Source organism: Oncorhynchus kisutch, linkage group LG22 (assembly GCF_002021735.2).
Source record: "Oncorhynchus kisutch isolate 150728-3 linkage group LG22, Okis_V2, whole genome shotgun sequence".
NCBI lineage: Eukaryota > Metazoa > Chordata > Actinopteri > Salmoniformes > Salmonidae > Oncorhynchus > Oncorhynchus kisutch.
The window spans coordinates 17,172,006-17,185,065 of NC_034195.2; the positions used below are offsets into that span (position 1 = coordinate 17,172,006).

The 13,060-nt window shown below is 42.9% G+C and overlaps 1 protein-coding gene across 6 annotated transcripts in view; it reads right to left on the bottom strand.

The window, feature by feature from the left end:
* Window positions 1-6,917, bottom strand: part of mon2 (MON2 homolog, regulator of endosome-to-Golgi trafficking) — a 50,574-nt gene extending 43,657 nt beyond the window's left edge. For 3 of the 6 annotated variants that reach the window (XM_031801324.1, XM_020457065.2, XM_031801325.1), the window contains exon 1: window positions 6,423-6,892. In XM_031801324.1, coding sequence (XP_031657184.1) covers window positions 6,423-6,530 — 108 coding nt within the window. In that variant the 5' untranslated portion in view covers window positions 6,531-6,892. Of the gene's footprint in view, window positions 1-6,422 lie in introns of all 6 variants that reach the window. The other 3 variants (XM_020457064.2, XM_020457066.2, XM_020457063.2) reach the window with 2 other exon arrangements.
* Between the last annotated feature and the right edge of the window lie 6,143 nt (window positions 6,918-13,060).

The window sequence follows — 13,060 nt, forward strand, 5'->3', positions numbered from 1 at the left end:
AGTAGAGATACTGGGGTGCAAAAGAGCAAGAGGGTAAGTAATAATATGGGGATGAGGTAGTCGGGTGTGCTAATTACAGATTGGCTGTATACAGGTACAGTGATTGGTAAGCTGCTCTGACAGCTGATGCTTAAAAGTTAGAGGGAGATAGGACTCCAGCTTCAGAGATTTTTGCAATTAGTTCCAGTCATTGGCAGCAAAGAACTGGAAGGAAAGGCGGCCAAAGGAAGTGTTGGCATTGGGAATGACCAGTGCAATATACCTGCTGGAGCGCATGCTACGGGTGGGTGTTGCTATGGTGACCAGTGAGCTGAGATAAGGTGGGACTTTAACTAGCAAAGACTTACAGATGACCTGGAGCCAGTGGGTTTGGCGACAGATATGTAGTGAGGGCCAGCCAACGAGAGCATAGAGGTCGCAATGGTGGGTAGTATATGGGGCTTTGGTGACTAAATGGATGGCACTGTGATAGCAAACTGGATGTAGTCTAAGTAGAGTGTTGGTGGCTATTTTGAAAATGACAATCGCCGAAGTCAAGGATCGGTAGAATAGTCAGTTTTACGAGGGTGTGTTTGGCAACATGAGTGAAGGAGGCTTTGTTGCTAAATAGGAAGCTGATTCTAGATTTAATTTTGGATTGGAGATGCTTAATGTGAGTCTGGAAGGAGAGTTTACAGTCTTACCAGACACCTCAGAATGTGTAGTTGTCCACATATTCTAGGTCAGAACCGTCACGACTACTGATGCTAGTCGGGTGGGAGGGTGCGGGTAGTATTCGGTTAAAGAGCATGCACTTCGTTTTACTTGCATTTAAGAGCAGTTGGAGGCCATGGAGGAGTGTTGTATTTTTATTTTTATTTTATTTATTTCACCTTTATTTAACCAGGTAGGCTAGTTGAGAACAAGTTCTCATTTGCAACTGCGACCTGGCCAAGATAAAGCATAGCAGTGTGAGCATACAACAAAGAGTTACACATGGAGTAAACAATTAACAAGTCAATAACACAGTAGAAAACAAAGGGGGGGTCTATATACAATGTGTGCAAAAGGCATGAGGAGGTAGGCAAATAATTACAATTTTGCAGATTAACACTGGAGTGATAAAAGATCAGATGGTCATGTACAGGTAGAGATATTGGTGTGCAGAAGAGCAGTGGGTTTGGCGACAGATATGTAGTGAGGGCGTTGAAGCTCGTTTGGAGGTTTGTTAGCACAGTGTCCAAAGAAGGGCCAGATGTATACAGAATGGTGTCTGCGTAGAGGTGGATCAGAGAATCACCAGCAGCAAGAGTGACATCATTGATATATATACACACCGAGAAAAGAGTCGGCCCGAGAATTGAACCCTGTGGCACCCCCTTAGAGACTGCCAGAGGTCCGGACAACAGGACAACAGGCCCTCCGATTTGACACACTGAACTCTGAGAAGTAGTTGGTGAACCAGGCGAGGCAGTCATTTGAGAAGCCAAGGCTATTGAGTCTGTGGTGATTGACAGAGTCAAAAGCCTTGGCCAGGTCGATGAAGATGGCTGCACAGTACTTTCTTTTATCGATGGTTATATCGTTTAAGACCTTGAGTGTGGTTGAGGTGCACTCGTGACCAGCTTGGAAACCAGATTGCATAGTGGAGAAGGTGTGGTGGGATTCTAAATGTTAGTTGATCTGTGAATTAACTTGGCTTTTGAAGATTTTAGAAAGGCAGGGCAGGATGGATATAGGTCTTTAACAGTTTGGGTCTAAGATGTCTCCCCCTTTGAAGAGGGGGATGACCGCCGCAGCTTTCCAATATTTGGGGATCTCAGATGACACAAAAGAGGTTGAATAGGCTAGTAATAGGGGTTGCAACAATTTCGGCTGATAATTATTTTAGAAAGAGAGGGTCCAGCTGATTTGTAGGGATCCAGATTTTGCAGCTCTTTCAGAACATCAGCTGATTGGGTTTGGGCAAGTTGCTGCAGGGGGTGCTGAGATGTTGGCCGGGGTAGGGGTAGCCACGTGGAAAGCATGGCCAGCTGTGGAAAAATACTTATTGAAATGATCGATTATTGTAGATTTATCGGTGGTTTTCTATCCTCAGTGCAGTGGGCAGCTGGGAGGAGGTGCTCTTATTCTCCATGGACTTTACAGTTACCTAAACCTTTTGGAATTAGGTTTAAGCTCACCTACGTGCTCGTCATCTTCAACAGGGTCTTGACCTGACTGCAGATCGGTGTCGTAACTGACTTCAGTGGACAAATGCTCACCTTCGATGGCCACTGGCATGCTGGAGAAGAGTGCTCGACACAGATGAAACCCGGTTTCAACTGTACCAGGCAGATGGTGTCGTGTGGGGGAGTGGTTTGATGTCACCTGCACTTTTTCGCATTTTGCCATGGCGAATTCTGTGTTCCATTGCTCAAATATTATTACAAAATCAATGTGCATGTGCCCTGAATGCCCGATAAAAAATAAATAAAAAATAAAATAAAAAATTATAATAATAATAATATTATCCCTGACTATCTAGCTTTTATTTGATTGTTAGTTCTCAGATGGTATTAAAAAAAATGGCAATTTTTGCATGTTTTCGATCTGGTTTTGTTCATTTAAATTGACACTGAAACTGTTTTACCATTCTGAAAATTACCTCTTAGAAGGTAAGTCTAATAATACCCTGCAATTTGCTCCAATGACTATCATTTTAGTTTGAGATTTTGACATTGAAGCCAATTATCTACTTCCCCAGAGTCGGATGAACAGGAACAGCTAGCATGCTAACTGTTCCTGTAGACTTCCAGTCATTGAGCTGACGCTAGTTAGCAATGGCTTATGAAACTACCTCTTAACTTCCTATATACTGGAGGCAGAGACATAAAAATGGTATCCACAATCGTATTCGGTTGCAGCTAGCGATATTTGTAAAAAATATTTTTCACATAAAAAAAATCCCAACAAAAATCGCAGACCTGCTGCAGACCCCAGTTTGAAAACCCCTGGCCTATTGCAGGAATTGCATTCTCCTTTGAACTCAAATGTTTAGGTAAAAGGAGTGAGCCTAAGATAATCTAATTAACTTGTTAATGGCCACTCTTCACTTGCTTTGGAGATTCTGATTGAGGGTCTGTAATATAATCTCTTTAGGACAACATGTTTTCATCTAGATAAAAACAAGGCCTTAATTGTCATGTTTGTATTAGTCATCCCACTAGGACTCCACACCACATTTCTGATGTCATGCCAGTGTAGGCCTAGCTGTCAGAGAAATAATGCTGTCTCCACATTTTAAATGACTGCTCCTTTATGTTGAGCCTGTGGGCCTCCACTCTAGACTGAGGTGAGTCAGTCAGTGCTAGGCAGCAGGCTGCCAGGTGTAACTCTGCCTGGCTTTGTGTAAGGGAGTGAAAGACTCGCTACTGCTCTTGGGAAAATACCTCTACAGTAACAGTAGCCTACTATTTCTGTCTTTTTGTTTCCTGGCTAGAATCTGGTTATACTAAGTCTAACCTTTGCTGGGCTTTCTAAGTAGGCTTTCTTTTTTGATCAACATATCTGAATTATCTTACCTTTCTATGGGAACTGAGAATGTCAGTCGTGCCCTTGAATCTAATATTTTCACTCAGATAGCCAGGTACGAGACACCTCTTTGACCAGTCTCACACACCCCTATCCCATTAATTTACCTCTGACAAACTGCAAGCAGTTGTTTTCTCTACAGTTTTTCTGTGTTTAAAAAGGGCTGAGAAGAATCCCATTGATTTTTCTATATCACAGCTTCACGCTCAATTCCTTTCCTTCTAATCTCATGGGAGATTCTCTGTTTGTTGTGCTCTGATCACTTTAGTCTGACAACACACACAGCAGCTCTCTGATGCATTATGGGTGATTCCAGGGTTTTGGATGTTACATTTGCACGCAAAATCATAACTTTAATGTCTCACAGAATGGATAAACAAAATATGCATTATGGTTGTTACATGAAATGGAAATGCTTTTTGGGGAGACTGAACATATTAGTGAAAGTCTGAGTTTGTAAGTCTCGGGTCAAAATATGGAGAGCCATTTTCATGCATGTTAACATTAGAAGCCTCCCCCCTATGTCAAATCAAATTGTATTTGTCACATACACATGGTTAGCAGATGTTAATGCGAGTGTAGCGAAATGCTTGTGCTTCTAGTTCCGACAATGCAGTAATAACCAACAAGTAATCTAACTAACAATTCCAAAACTACTGTCTTATACACAGTGTAAGGGGATAAAGAATATGTACATAAGGATATATGAATGAGTGATGGTACAGAGCAGCATAGGCAAGATACAGTAGATGGTATCGAGTACAGTATATACATATGAGATGAGTATGTAAACAAAGTGGCATAGTTAAAGTGGCTAGTGATACATGTATTACATAAGGATGCAGTCGATGATATAGAGTACAGAATATACGTATGCATATGAGATGAATAATGTAGGGTAAGTAATGTTTGTTTTATTCACTGCTTTAGCACACTCTGCCAACCTGGATGTCCTAGCCGTGTCTGAATCCTGGCTTAGGAAGGACATCAAAAATCCAGAAATGTCCATCCCCAACTATAACATTTTCAGACAAGATAGAACTGCCAAGGGGGGCGGAGTTAGCCTGCAGTGTTCTGTCATACTATCCAGGTCTGTGCCCAAACAATTTGTGCTTCTACTTTTAAAAATCCACCTTTCCAGAAAGAAGTCTCTCACCGTTGCCACTTTTTTATAGATGCCTTTCAGCCCCCAGCTGTGCCCTGGACACCATATGTGAATTGATCGCCCCCCATCTATCTTCAGAGTTCGTACTGTTAGGTGAACTAAACTGGGACATGCTTAACACCCCGGCCGTCCTACAATCTAAGCTAAATGCCCTCAATCTCACACAAATGATCAAGGGACCTACCAGGTACAACTGTAAATCTGTCACCATAGGCACCCACTTAGATATCATCCTGACCAACTTGACCTCTAAATACACCTCTGCTTCAACCAGGATCTCAGCGATCATTGCCTCATTGCCTACATGCATAATGGGTCCGCTGTCAAACGACCACCCCTCATCACTGTTAAACACTCCCTAAAACACTTCAGCGAGCAGGCCTTTCTAACCGACCTGGCCCGGGTATCCTGGCAGGATATTGACCTCATCTCGTCAGTAGAGGATGCCTGGTTGCTCTTCAAAAGTGCTTCCCTCTTCATCTTAAATAACACTGCCCCGTTCAAAAAATATAGAACTAAGAACAGATATAGCCCTTGGTTCTTCCCAGACTTGACTGCCCTTGACCAGCACAAAAACATCCTGTGGCGTTCTGCATTAGCATCGAATAGCCCCAGCAATATGTAACTCTTCAGGGAAGTCAGGAACCAATATACTCAGTCAGTTAGCTTTCCTAAGGCTAGCTATATTGCTTCCTGTAGGTGACAGTTTGTGCAGAAATTCTTCAGTTGGGCAAGCCCACAGTTTTATCAGCTGTCCGGGCAGCTGGTCTCAGACGATCCCGCAGGTGAAGAAGCCTGATGTGGAGGTCCTGAGCGGGCGTGGTTACACATGGTTTGTGGTTGTGAGGCCGGTTAGATGCACTGCCATATTCTCTAAAACAACGTTTGAGGAGACGGCTTATGGTAGAGAATTGAACCTTCAATTCTCTGGTAACAACTCTGGTGGACATTCCTGCAGTCAGCATGCCTATTGCACACTCCCTCAAAACTTGAGATATCTGTGGCATGATGTTGTGACAACTGCACATTTGAGTGGCATTTTATTGTCTCCACCACAAGGTGCACCTGTGTAATGATCATCCTGTTTAATCAGCTTCTTGATCGGCAACACCTGTCAAGTGGACGGATTATCCTGGCAAAGGAGAAGTGTTCACTAACAGGGACATACATTTGCACAGAAAATAAGAAAAATAAGCTTTTTGTGTGTATGTAACTTTGATATTTTATTTCAGCTCATGAAACATGGGATCAACACTTTACATGTTGCGTTTATATTTTTGTTCAGTATATTTTGCCACATGAAGTAGAGGACCATAATAGCGTTCATGTCAGTAGTTAAAACACGGAAGAGAAGTACTCTGCCATCAATCACAACGTTTTGGATGCAGTGGCAACAAAACATCCTCATTTTGTGAATCATTAAATATGTTAAAAAATGTGATCTTAACAGACACAAAAACAACACACGTCCCATTATTAGCCATGCTACCGATCAAGCCTAACGTCACACAATGGCACAACATTCATGCAGCCGTCACAACTGAATATTATTAATCTGATACATGTCGCGTCACATCACTCGATGCACTTGATGACATCAGCAATTGCATCAAAATGTATCATCAGTGGTGAGGTGGCACATTATCACAACACCACATAACCCAGAGATTGCTAGCTAAAGTTAGCTACAGGCATGTATATCTACCTCTTTGACCGGGGGGAATTTCTTCTTGCATTCCATGGACAGGGACCGCAGATCCGTCTGCATGTTCTCGAGTAATTTCTTCACCGCTTCGGGAGTACTGGTCGACATTTTGGATGATGTATTCGATCTAAATATCAAAAGCTTTAAATAGTAAGGAATGCAAATGCAGTCCTATGATACTGGTCCCCGGCCTACTTATTCAGCTCCTTCGAAAAAAAGAAAAACGCTGTGGACCTCCGCACAAGCGTCCATTGACACAATATTCCAGTGTTCTGCTTTGTCCTATCCGTCTGTGTGCATAATCGAAGCGATGACACGGCATAAGTTTATCTTCAACAAAAAGCCTAGACGTTAGTGTGATAGATGATCATCATTAGCACAAGTCTAGCTACTAGTGCCACTTATATGGTTAATATGTCTCCGTTTCAGCCGTAGGTATCACGGCTCCAGCCGTCACCATTGCAAGCACCGTTTCGATCCCACAATGCTTTGGTAGACATTGACACGTCACTTGTACTTCCGTAAACATGACCGGCTTCCAGCAGAATGATTACAGTGACCCCTAGTGGAGTATTGTAAACAAATTGATGGGAGGTCCAACTCTGTAGTCACCACATTGAAGTTTAAATGTAAAATGGTAAGGTTAGGATTAATGTTAAGGTATTAATGTTAAGGTATGGTTAGGGTTTAGGTATATGGACGTCCCAAGGATCCCGGAGAGCACTAACCTTTCTGTAGAGCAATGTACAGGTAACTGCCAAAATAATGGGATAATAATGAGTAAATGAGGGATACAAATTATGTTGAAAGCAGGTGCTTCCACACAGGCGTGGTTCATTAGTTAATTAAGCAATTAACGTCCATCACACTTAGGGTCATGTATAAAAACGCTGGTCTGGCCATTATTCTGGCTACAATGGCTATGCCACAATACGATGACAACGCCCCCATCCGCATGGCCTGAGTGGTCACTGAAAGGTTTGATGAGAATGACAATTAGGTAAACCATATGCCATGGCTGTCTCAGTCATCGGATCTCAACCCAACTGAACACTTATGGGATGTTCTGGAGGGGTGTCTGAGACGGTATTTTCCATCAGCATCAACAAAACACCAAGTAATGAAATTTCTTGTGGAAGAATGGTGTCACATCCCTCCAGTAGACTTCCAGACACTTGTAGAATCTATGCCAAGGTGCATTGAAGCTGTTCTAGCTCATGGTGAGTCAATGCCCTATTAGGACAGTTTATGTTGGTCTTTCTGTTAATTTGGCAGTTAGCCTAGTGGTTAGTGTTGGGCCAATAACTGAATGGTTGCTAGTTTGCATAATTGAGCAGACAAGGTAAAAAATCTGATGTGCCCTTGAGCAATCTACTTAATCCTAATTTGCTCCAGGGGTGCCATAATGCTATGGTTGACCCTGTAAAAACAACACATTTCATTGCACCTATCTGGTGTACACTGAGTGGGGTTACCGACGTTAAGGCTAATCTGAAGATGGTGCTGGCTAAAACTGGCGAGTATAGAGATTGTTATCCACGTCGGCACCAACGATGTTAGGATGAAACAGTCAGAGGTCACCAAGCACAACATAGCTTCAGCGTGTAAATCAGCTAGAAAGATGTGTCGGCATCGAGTAATTGTCTCTGGCCCCCTCCCAGTTAGGGGGAGTGATGAGCTCTACAACAGTCTCACAACTCAATGGTTGAAAACTGTTTTCTGTCCCTCCCAAAAGATAGAATTTGTAGATAATTGGCCCTCTTTCTGGGACTCACCCACAAACAGGACCAAGCTTGGCCTGTCGAGGAGTGACGGACTCCATCCGAGCTGGAGGGGTTCTTTCATCTTATCTACGAACATAGACAGGGCTCTAACTCCCCTAGCTCCGCAATGAAAGAGTGTGCAGGCCAGGCAGCAGGCTGTTAGCCAGCCTGCCAGCTTAGTGGAGTCTGCCACTAGCACAGTCAGTGTAGTCAGCTGAGCTATCCCCATTGAGACCGATCAAGCCTAACGTCACACCGTGCCTCGACCTAGGTTGGGCAAAACTAAACATGGCGGTGTTCGCCTTAGCAATCTCACTAGAATAAAGACCTCCATTCCTCCAATTATTGAAAGAGATTGTGATACCTCACATCTCAAAATAGGGATACTTAATGTTAGATCCCTCACTTCAAAGGCAGTTATAGTCAATGAACTAATCACTGATCATAATCTTGACGTGATTAGCCTGATTGAAACATGGCTTAAACCCGATGAATTTACTGTGTTAAATGAGGCTTCACCTCCTGGTTATACTAGTGACCATATCCCCCGTGCATCCCGCGAAGGCGGAGGTGTTGCTAACATTTACGATAACAAATTTCAATTTACAGCTCGTCTTTTGAGCTTCTAGTCATGAAATCTATGCAGCCTACTCAAACACTTTTTATAACTACTGTTTATAGGCCTCCTGGGCCATATACAGCGTTCCTCACTGAGTTCCCTGAATTCCTATCGGACCTTGTAGTCATAGCAGATAATATTCTAATTTTTGGTGACTTTAATATTCACGTGGAAAAGTCCACAGACCCACTCCAAAAGGTTTCGGAGCCCTCATCGACTCAGTGGGTTTTGTTCAACATGTCTCTGGACCTGCTCACTGTCACAGTCATACTCTGGACCTAGTTTTGTCCCATGGAATAAATGTTGTGGATCTTAATGTTTTTCCTCATAATCCTGGACTATCGGACCACCATTTTATTACATTTGCAATTACAACAAATAATCTGCTCAGACCCCAACCAAGGAACATCAAAAGTCGTGCTATAAATTCAGACAACCCAAAGATTCCTTGATGCCCTTCCAGACTCCCTCTGCCTACCCAAGGCCGTCAGAGGACAAAAATCAGTCAACCACCTAACTGAGGAACTCAATTTAACCTTGCACAATACCCTAGATGCAGTTGCACCCCTAAAAACTAAAAACATTTGTCATAAGAAACTAGCTCCCTGGTATACAGAAAATACCCTAGCTCTGAAGCAAGCTTCCAGAAAATTGGAACGGAAATGGCGCCACACCAAACTGGAAGTCTTCCGACTAGCTTGGAAAGACAGTACCGTGCAGTATTGAAGAGTCCTCACTGCGGCACGATCATCCTATTAATCCAATTATTCCAATTTCCAACAATCCGAAATTTCCGCGTATTCCTCCACAGCTCAGTTGTCCCGAGTCTGCACAACTCTGCCAGGACCTAGGATCAAGGGAGACACTCAGGTGTTTTAGTACTATATCTCTTGACACAATGATGAAAATAATCATGGCCTCTAAACCTCCAAGCTGCATACTGGACCCTATTCCAACTAAACTACTGAAAGAGCTGCTTCCTGTGCTTGGCCCTCCTATGTTGAACATAATAAACGGCTCTCTATCCACCGGATGTGTACCAAACTCACTAAAAGTGGCAGTAATAAAGCCTCTCTTGAACAAATCAAACCTTGACCCAGAAAATATAAAAAACTATCGGCCTATATCGAATCTTCCATTCCTCTAAAAAATGTTTGAAAAAGCTGTTGCACAGCAACTCACTGCCTTCCTGAAGACAAACAATGTATAGGAAATGCTTCAGTCTGGTTTTAGACCCCATCATAGCACTGAGACTGCACTTGTGAAGGTGGTAAATGACCTTTTAATGGCGTCAGACCGAGGCTCTGCATCTGTCCTCGTGCTCCTAGACCTTAGTGCTGCTTTTGATACCATCGATCACCACATTCTTTTGGAGAGATAGGAAACTCAAATTGTTCTACACGGACAAGTTCTGGCCTTTTTTAGATCTTATCTGTTGGAAAGATATCAATTTATCTCTGAATGGTTTGTCCTCTGACAAATCAACTGTAAATTTCGGTGTTCCTCAAGGTTACGTTTTAGGACCACTATTGTTTTCACAATATATTTTACATCTTGGGGATGTCATTCGAAAACATAATGTTAACTTTCACTGCTAAGCGGATGACACACAGCTGTACATTTCAATGAAACATGGTGAAGGCTTCACCATGTTTCATTGAAATGTACACGTAACCTTGAGACATTTCAGACATAAGGAAGTGGATGGCTGCAAACGTTCTACTTTTAAACTCGGACAAAACAGAGATGCTTGTTCTAGGTCCGAAGAAACAAAGAGATCTTCCGTTGAATCTGACAATTAATCTTGATGGTTGTACAGTCGTCTCAAATAAAACTGTGTAGGACCTCGGCGTTACTCTGGACCCTGATCTCTCTTTTGAACATATCAAGACTGTTTCAAGGACAGCTTTTTTCCATCTACGTAACATTGCAAAAATCTGAAACTTTCTGTCCAAAAATGATGCAGAAAAATGTATCCATGCTTTTTTTACTTCTAGGTTAGACTACTGCAATGCTCTACTTTCCGGCTACCCGGATAAAGCACTAAATAAACTTCAGTTAGTGCTAAATACGGCTGCTGGAATCCTGACTAGAACCAATACATTTGATCATATTATTCCAGTGCTAGCCTCCCTTACACTACTTCCTGTTAAGGCAAGGGCTGATTTCAAGGTTTTACTGCTAACCTACAAAGCATTACATGGGCTTGCTCCTACCTGTCTTTCTGATTTGGTCCTGCCGTACATACCGACACGTACGCTACGGTCACAAGACGCAGGCCTCCTAATTGTCCCTAGAATTTCTAAGCAAATAGCTGGAGGCAGTGCTTTCGCCTATAGAGCTCCATTTTTATAGAATGGTCTGCCTACCCATGTGAGAGACGCAGACTCGATCTCAACCTTTAAGTCTTTATTGAAGACTCATCTCTTCAGTAGGTCATATGATTGAGTGTAGTCTGGCCCAGGAGTGTGAAGGTGAACGGAAAGGCTCTGGAGCAACGAACCGCCCTTGCTGTCTCTGCCTGGCCGGTTCCCCTCTCTCCACTGGGATTCTCTGCCTCTATCCCTATTACAGGGGCACTGGCATACTGGTGCTCTTCCATGCCTTCCCTAGGAGGGGTGCATCACTTGAGTGGGTTGAGTTGCTGACATGGTCTTCCTGTCTGGGTTGGCGCCCCCCCTTGGGTTGTGCTGTGGTGAAGATCTTTGTGGGCTATACTCGGCCTTGTCTCAGGATGGTAAGTTGGTGGTTGAAGATAACCCTCTAGTGGTGTGGGGGCTGTGCTTTGGCAAAGTGGGTGGGGTTATATCCTGCCTGTTGGGCCCTGTCTGAGGGTGTCATCGGATGGGGCCACAGTGTCTCCTGACCCCTGACTTGTTGCACCCTCGACAACTACTGTGATTATTATTATTTGACCATGCTGGTCATTTATGAACATTTGAACATCTTTGCCATGTTCCTTTATAATCTCCACCCGACACAGCCAGAAGAGGACTGGCCACCCCTCATAGCCTGGTTCCTCTCTAGGTTTCTTCCTAGGTTTTGGCCTTTCTAGGGAGTCTTTCCTAGCCACCATGCTTCTACACCTGCATTGCTTTCTGTTTGGGATTTTAGGCTGGGTTTATGTACAGCACTTTGAGATATCAGCTGATGTAAGAAGGGCTATATAAATAAATAAATGTGATTTGATTTTGATTTACAAAAGATTTGGAACACCTGCTCTTTCCATGACATACTGTAGACTGACCAGGTGAAAGCAATGATCCCTTACGTAACTTGTTGAATCCACTTCAATCATTGTATATGAAGGGGAGGCGACATGTTAAAGAAGGATTTTTAAGCATTGAGATAGTTGAGACATGGATTGTGTGTGTGTGCCATTCAGAGGGTGAATGGGCAAGACAAATTATTTCAGTTCCTTGGTTAGAGTGTCCTGGGTTTTTCACACTCAACAGTTTCCCATGTGTATCAAGAATGGTCCACCACCCAAAGGACATCCAGCAAACTTAACACAACTGTGGGAAGCCTTGGTGTCAACATGGGTCAGGAACCCTGTGAAATGCTTTCGAAACCTTGTAGAGTCCATGCAATTCAATATTAGGAAGGTGTTCTGTTACCTGTATTTGCTCAATAGTAAACACACACATATACTAAATATGTTACATTAGAGATTTTTGGGAGGGAAAAAATAAAGGCATACAGCACACACATACCTCAATAGATAGATTTCTGTTGGTTATTGATGTACTCTGATGTTGATACTGTTACCATTTTCTGGCCATTGGAATGCATGAATGCATTCCCTCTCTCCCTCTCCCTCTCTCTCTTGCTGGGTTTCAGATGGAACAGTTTTCAAATATCTCTTGTTGGGGGGGGGGGGGGGGATATGACGTATTTATTTGAAAACTTTTAATACAAATATTTGTATTTTACAATGTCAGTTGTAATGATGCATGTGAACAGTGTTCAGCTTTGCACTTGACTAGACATGGCCTGACAAACACATACTGGAAGTGTAAGAGCTTATACTGTTCAAAGTTATTGTTCGCTAAGGAAAAGCAGATAATGAATTAATGAATAGACAATACAAGCAAATAACAAAGACTATCTAGCACCGTGTGTGTGAACATAAAAGGTATGAAACTGGTCTGTCACCTCTAAACTGCTCACTATGGAGGTATACTGTTGTACGGCACAATGATTTTCAATGCACAATTTTTTGGGGGGGAACACAATCCATACTTTACTAGTTTGTA